Source organism: Salmo salar, chromosome 05 (genome assembly GCF_965601325.2).
Source record: "Salmo salar chromosome 05, fSalSal1, whole genome shotgun sequence".
NCBI classification, from domain to species: Eukaryota; Metazoa; Chordata; class Actinopteri; order Salmoniformes; family Salmonidae; genus Salmo; species Salmo salar.
This window is the reverse complement of record NC_138295.1, coordinates 91,437,148-91,445,000: the sequence shown is the minus strand read 5'-3', so window position 1 is coordinate 91,445,000 and position 7,853 is coordinate 91,437,148. Positions and strand designations below refer to the sequence as shown.

The following is a 7,853-nucleotide window of genomic DNA, read 5'->3' as shown; positions in this document are numbered from 1 at the left end:
TTTTATTTGATATAACCTTTATTTAACTAGGCAAGTCAGTTAAGAACAAATTCTTATTTACAATGACGGACTCGGACGGCGCTGAGCCAAATGTGCGCCGCAGTCACGTCTGTTTGAAGGACCGGACCAAAATGCAGCGTGTTCGTAGTTCCACATATTTATTAAACGTGAAACTGAATGCAATACACATAAATACTTGAAAACACAAAAACAACAAACCGTGACGCAGAGAGGAAAACACACTACTCAAAAGATAATAACCCACAAACAGGAAGAGAAAAACCCCTACTTAAATATGATCTCTAATCAGAGGCAATGAGGATCAGCTGCCTCCAATTAGAGATCAACCTCAAACAATCCCAACATAGAAATAGAAAAACTTGAACTTAAACATAGAAATAGAAAACATAGAACAACCCAAAACACCCCCTGTCACGCCCTGCCCTACTCTACTATAGAAAATGACATCTTACTAGGGTCAGGACATGACAGCCGCCCTATGGGACTCCCAATCACGGCCGGTTGTGATACAGTGTGGATTCGAACCAGGTTGTCTGTAGTGACGCCTCTAGCACTGACATGCAGTGTCTTAGACCACTGCGCCACTTGGTGCACACTGCTAAATACTGCTCCTCTAGATAGGACATCTAATAACACTACAATAAGACCAGGTGCATACTGCTAAATACTGCTCCTCTAGATAGGACATCTAATAACACTACAATAAGACCAGGTGCATACTGCTAAATACTGCTCCTCTAGATAGGATATCTAATAACACTTCAATAAGACCAGGTGCACACTGCTAAATACTGCTCCTCTAGATAGGACATCTAATAACACTACAATAAGACCAGGTGCATACTGCTAAATACTGCTCCTCTAGATAGGACATCTAATAACACTACAATAAGACCAGGTGCACACTGCTAAATACTGCTCCTCTAGATAGGACATCTAATAACACTTCAATAAGACCAGGTGCATACTGCTAAATACTGCTCCTCTAGATAGGACATCTAATAACACTACAATAAGACCAGGTGCATACTGCTAAATACTGCTCCTCTAGATAGGACATCTAATAACACTACAATAAGACCAGGTGCATACTGCTAAATACTGCTCCTCTAGATAGGACATCTAATAACACTACAATAAGACCAGGTGCATACTGCTAAATACTGCTCCTCTAGATAGGACATCTAATAACACTACAATAAGACCAGGTGCATACTGCTAAATACTGCTCCTCTAGATAGGACATCTAATAACACTACAATAAGACCAGGTGCATACTGCTAAATACTGCTCCTCTAGATAGGATATCTAATAACACTTCAATAAGACCAGGTGCACACTGCTAAATACTGCTCCTCTAGATAGGACATCTAATAACACTACAATAAGACCAGGTGCATACTGCTAAATACTGCTCCTCTAGATAGGACATCTAATAACACTACAATAAGACCAGGTGCACACTGCTAAATACTGCTCCTCTAGATAGGACATCTAATAACACTACAATAAGACCAGGTGCACACTGCTAAATACTGCTCCTCTAGATAGGACATCTAATAACACTACAATAAGACCAGGTGCACACTGCTAAATACTGCTCCTCTAGATAGGATATCTAATAACACTACAATAAGACCAGGTGCACACTGCTAAATACTGCACCATGGAAATACAACAGCACAGTATTTGAGCTAAAGAAGTTTCAAAAAGAGTTGAAGTTCACTTTGAAAGCAGAAAATGCATAGATGTTTTGGTGCTTTCAAGATGGACATTTTGAAATTTCAACTGGACTTTTGTCGCTCAAGATAACTGACAGCTTGAATAGGAGCTTCCATAGATGCTCTCTCTCTGTCTATCTGTCTAGACACATATTGAACCTTTTCAATAGCGTCTCCATTTCCTTTCATGGTGCGTAGGCCTACACAAAGACTGACTGACTGCATGCGTATTCAATTGGGATGTGCTGTCCTACGAGGGAGAAAGGACGACACAAACGGATACTCAGTAGTTGAGCAGAGAATCTGTTCCAAATGGCACCCTATTTCCTGTGTAGTGCACATCTTTGGGCCCTATAGACCCTGTACTAAAGTAGTGCACTATATAGGGAATAGGGTGCCATTTGGGACACAGCCAGTGTCCTGGTTTCAGTATAATGACAGACAATATGAGCTGATGTTGTTGTTTTTACTCCATGTTTCCAGACATCATTCAGATAGATTCATGTGTACAAATGATATCTGCCAATCCACAGAGTCTGACAGGGATCAGGAACATTCTTACATAACCAACAGAAACCATAGCATAGAGTAAGGACATTCAGTAGGGAGGATGTTCAACTCAATTTGCATGTCCATTTGCCTAAGCGTACCAAATGTACGTAGAGATGTACTATATATAATAAATGTTACATAAATATGTACTGTGTTTTATACTGTAGAGTCCCTGAGTGGCCTCATTGACGTTCAACTCTATTTGCTTTAGACTACATGGAATGTGTAGGTAGGACCTCAAGGGGAAACAACAGCCCATAGAGGTACAGGGTTTATACTTTACTTCATACGGCCAAGCCCACAGACATTATATGTATCGTACATATGTTGTAATAACTCTATTTGTATGGCACAGCCAGTAGAGAAGTGAAGCAGGACGGGACGGGACGGGACGGGACGGACGAGACGAGACAGACAGACAGACAGACAGACAGACAGACGCAGACAGACAGACAGACAGACAGACAGACAGACAGACAGACAGACAGACAGACAGACAGACAGACAGACAGACAGACAGACAGACAGACAGACAGACAGACGGATAGAGTCTACCTTTCTTTGCCTTCTTCTGTAGCTTCAGAGTGTCTAAAGACTTCTTCTTGATCTCACTCCGAACTTTCTTGTACTCTGTGGGGGGGAAATGGGGTCAACAGCGTGTCAGGAAACCCTAAAGCTGAGCACAGTCAGTGGATATTACAACATTTCTAGAGGTGGTAAAAGGTGAAGTAGCTGACTGGTATACATGTTATTCTGTCGTTTATCAGCCATTTAATAAACACCTATAACTCATTGGTTCACTATTGTGCCAAATAGTGAGCTCATATGTGACTGACCCTGTCTTGTTGGTTTTGACGCGTGTTTTACTAAATTGTACAATAAAACAAAATTCGGGTCAAAGAGGAAAAGAAAATAAGCTAAACTCTAAACAGAGAGTGAATGTTGACTGTGGTGTGCAGAGGTATATATATATATATATATATAAACTATTTCAGCCACACCCGTTGCTGACAGGTGTATAAAATCGAGCACACAGCCATGTAATCTCCATAGACAAACATTGGCAGTATAATGGCTTTACTGAAGAGCTCAGTGACTTTCAAAGTAGCACCGTCATAGGATGCCACTTTTCCAACAAGTCAGTTCGTCAAATTTCTGCCCTGCTAGAGCTGCTCCGGTCAACTGTAAGTGCTGTTATTGTGAAGTGGAAACGTCTAGGTGCAACAACGGCTCAGCCGCGAAGTGGCCACACAAGCTCATAGGACGGGATCGCCGAGTGCTGATGCTCGTAAAACTTTGTGACTAGCTTGTTCCAACTTTGTGGCAACAATTTGGGGAAGGCCCTTTCCTGTTTCAGCATGACAATGCCGTACAGAAATGGTTTATTGAGATCGGTGTGGAAGAACTTGACTGGCCTGCACAGAGCACTGACCTCAACCCCATCGAACACCTTTGGGATTAATTGGAACGCAGACTGTGAGCCAGGCCTAATCGCCCCAACATCAGTGCCCGACCTCACTAATGCTCTTGTGGCTGAATGGAAGCAAATCCTCGCAGCAATGTTACAACATCTAGTGGAAAGCCTTCCCAGAAGAGTGGAGGCTGTTATAGCAGCAATGTCCCAACATCTAGTGGAAAGCCTTCCCAGAAGAGTGGAGGCTGTTATAGCAGCAATGTTCCAACATCTAGTGGAAAGCCTTCCCAGAAGAGTGGAGGCTGTTATAGCAGCAAAGGGGGGGGACCAACTCCATATTAATGGTCATGATTTTGGAATGAGATGTTCGACTAGCAGGTGTCCACATACTTTTGTTCATGTAGTGTATATTACACTGGCTTGTAGTGTATGGTTATATTATTATACAGTTGAAGTCGGAAGTTTACATACACTTAGGTTGGAGTCATTAAAACTCGTTTTTCAACCACGCCACAAATTTCTTGTAAACAAACTATAGTTTTGGCAAGTCGGTTAGGACATCTACTTTGTGCATGACACAAGTAATTTTTCCAACAATTGTTTACAGACAGATTATTTCATTTATAATTCACCGTATCACAATTCCAGTGGGTCAGAAGTTTGAAGGTACCACATTCATCTGTACAAACAATAGTACGCAGGTATAAACACCATGGGACCACGCAGCCGTCATACCGTTCAGGAAGGAGACGCGTTCTCTCTTCTAGAGATGAACGTACTTTGTTGCGAAAAGTGCAAATCAATCCCAGAACAACAGAAAAGGACCTTGTGAAGATGCTGGAGGAAACAGGTACGAAAGTATCTATATCTACAGTAAAACGAGTCCTATATCAACATAACCTGAAAGGCCGCTCAGCAAGGAAGAAGCCACTGCTCCAAAACCGCCATAAAAAAGCCAGACTACGGTTTGCAACTGCACATGGGGAAAATATCGTACTTTTTGGAGAAATGTCCTCTGGTCTGATGAAACAAAAATAGAACTGTTTGGCCATAATGACCATCGTTATGTTTGGAGGAAAAAGGGGGAGGCTTGCAAGCCGAAGAACACCATCCCAACCGTGAAGGACGGGGGTGGCAGTATCATGTTGTGGGGGTGCTTTTCTGCAGGAGGGACTGGTGCACTTCACAAAATAGATGAGGAAGGAAATGATGTGCATTAAAGCAGCATCTCAAGACATCAGTCAGGAAGTTAAAGCTTGGTCGCAAATGGGTCTTCCAAATGGACAATGACCCCAAGCATACGTCCAAAGTTGTGGCAAAATGGCTTAAGGACAACAAAGTCAAGGTATTGGAGTGGCCATCACAAAGCCCTGAAAATTTGTGGGCAGAACTGAAAAGCGTGTGCGAGCAAGGAGGCCTACAAACCTGACTCAGTTACACCAGCTCTGTCAGGAGGAATGGGCCAAAATGTACCCAACTTATTGTGGGAAGCTTGCGGAAGGCTACCCGAAACGTTTGACCCAAGTTAAACAATTTAAAGGCAATGCTACCAAATACTAATTGAGTGTATGTAAACTTCTGACCCACTGGGAATGTGATGAAAGAAATAAAAGCTGAAATAAATCATTCTTTCTACTATTATTCTGACATTTCACATTCTTAAAATAAAGTGGTGATCCTAGCTGACCTAAGACAGGGAATTTTTACTAGGATTAAATGTCAGGAATTGTGAAAAACTGAGTTTAAATGTATTTGGCTAAAGTGTATGTAAACTTCCGACTTCAACTGTATATACAAATATATATACCCCCCTCTCTCTCTCTATACTCTCTGTTATGATGATACCTTTAGCATGGTCCTTATCCAGAGTGTTGGTTCCTCTCTATATTATTACATATCTATGTGTTATGATGGTACCTTTAGCATGGTCCTTATCCAGAGTGTTGGTTCCTCTCTATATTATTACATATCTATATGTTATGATGGTACCTTTAGCATGGTCCTTATCCAGAGTGTTGGTTCCTCTCTATATTATTATATATCTATATGTTATGATGGTACCTTTAGCATGGTCCTTATCCAGAGTGTTGGTTCCTCTCTATATTATTATATATCTATATGTTATGATGGTACCTTTAGCATGGTCCTTATCCAGAGTGTTGGTTCCTCTCTATATTATTATATATCTATATGTTATGATGGTACCTTTAGCATGGTCCTTATCCAGAGTGTTGGTTCCTCTCTATATTATTATATATCTATATGTTATGATGGTACCTTTAGCATGGTCCTTATCCAGTGTGTTAGTTCCTCTCTTCCACTCCTCCATCTGATCCTGTAGAGGGTTGATCATGCAGTCCATGAAAGCCCTGCAGGTCACAGCAATCACAAAGGTGAGAAACATTAGAAATCCAGTATTGTTTATTAGGATCTCTCCTAGCCCACCAAAAGGCTAGTCTTTCAGTAGAGAGGGGCATAGTGGTGATGAGGTGGCGGGGCATAGTGGTGATGAGGTGGCGGGGCATAGTTGTGATGTGGGGGCGGGGCATAGTGGTGATGGGGGGCGGGGCATAGTGGTGATGTGGGGGCGGGGCATATCGGTGATGAGGGGGTGGGGCATAGCGGTGATGAGGGAGCGGGGAAGAGCGGTGATGAGGGGGCGGGGCATAATAGTGATGCGGGGGCAGGGCAGAGCAGTGATGAGGGGGCGGGGCATAGCGGTGATGTGGGGGCGGGGCATAGCGGTGATGAGGGGGTGGGGCATAGCGGTGATGTGGGGGCGGGGTATAGTGGTGATGAGGAGGCGGGGCATAGTGGTGGTGAGGGGGCGGGGCAAAGCAGTGATGAGGGGGCGGGGCATAGCGGTGATGTGGGGGCGGGGCATAGCAGTGATGAGGGGGTGGGGCATAGCGGTGATGAGGGAGCGGGGCAGAGCGGTGATGAGGGGGCGGGGCATAATAGTGATGCGGGGGCGGGGCAGAGCAATGATGGGGCGGGGCATAGTGGTGATGAGGGGGCGGGGCAGAGCGGTGATGAGGGGGCGGGCCATAGTGGTGATGAGTGGTCAGGGCATAACAGTGATGGGGCGGGGCATAGTGGTGGTGACTGTGTGTGTGTTTTTCATTATGTGTGTTTGTGGTGTGTGTGTCTGTCTGTGTGTATGTGTTTTTGGTGTGTGTGTGTGTGTGTGTGTGTGTGTGTGTGTGTGTGTGTGTGTGTGTGTGTGTGTCTGTCTGTGTGTATGTGTTTTTGGTGTGTGTGTGTGTGTGTGTGTGTGTGTAGCTAGGCTTGACCACAGGCACCTAGGTTTACTACTTCACACTGTCACAGCCATGGAGACGCAAGAAGAATTTATCCAAAATGCCTTGAAGAAATTAGAGATCTCCCTGTGTGTGTGTGTCGTGGACCAGACATGCCCCTGAGACAGTGGAATGCTGGGAAAGAGTAGAATCGGCTGAGCTGGGTGACATTCTACAGATTCATCAGTAATGTCTCACTTTAACGACACTGTTACACACACACACACACACACACACACACACACACACACACACACACACACACACACACACACACACACACACACACACACACTTCTTAATTTCGTTCAAAGTGACATGTACTACAAATCAATGGTAAATGATGGTCTAGTAGTGTGGTTGTAAATGAGAACATCCTTACATTGAAAAGTCTCTGAGCTTGGCCTCGATGCTTCTGTGTCTCATACACATCCTGGTTAGAGCTGAACCAATGTCCCTGGTGCCTCCTGTAACACACAAACAATACATCCTGGTTAGAGCTGAACCAATGTCCCTGGTGCCTCCTGTAACACACAAACAATACATCCTGGTTAGAGCTGAACCAATGTCCCTGGTGCCTCCTGTAACACACAAACAATACATCCTGGTTAGAGCTGAACCAATGTCCCTGGTGCCTCCTGTAACACACAAACAATACATCCTGGTTAGAGCTGAACCAATGTCCCTGGTGTCCCTGGTGTTATCCAAGCCTGAGACTGGGTTTGGTAATTAATGATGATAGATAAATAGGAAGTTTCTGCATGAGTGCTTTGTAAATAAACACTAGAGAATGCTGCTCTCTCCTTACATACAAAGACGCCCAACCCACTTTTTGATACAAAACAC

General features: G+C 43.9%; 1 protein-coding gene across 6 annotated transcripts in view; it reads right to left on the bottom strand.

Moving 5' to 3' along the window:
* The window catches only part of LOC123724063 (protein MTSS 1), a 155,340-nt gene that overhangs the window by 33,305 nt on the left and 114,182 nt on the right, over window positions 1-7,853 (bottom strand). For all 6 annotated transcript variants that reach the window (XM_082975969.1, XM_082975974.1, XM_082975972.1 and 3 more), the window contains exons 4-6: window positions 7,390-7,474; window positions 5,986-6,077; window positions 2,850-2,924 (exon numbers count right to left, since the gene is read on the bottom strand). In XM_082975969.1, coding sequence (XP_082832095.1) covers window positions 2,850-2,924; window positions 5,986-6,077; window positions 7,390-7,474 — 252 coding nt within the window. The remainder of the gene's footprint in view (window positions 1-2,849; window positions 2,925-5,985; window positions 6,078-7,389; window positions 7,475-7,853) is intronic.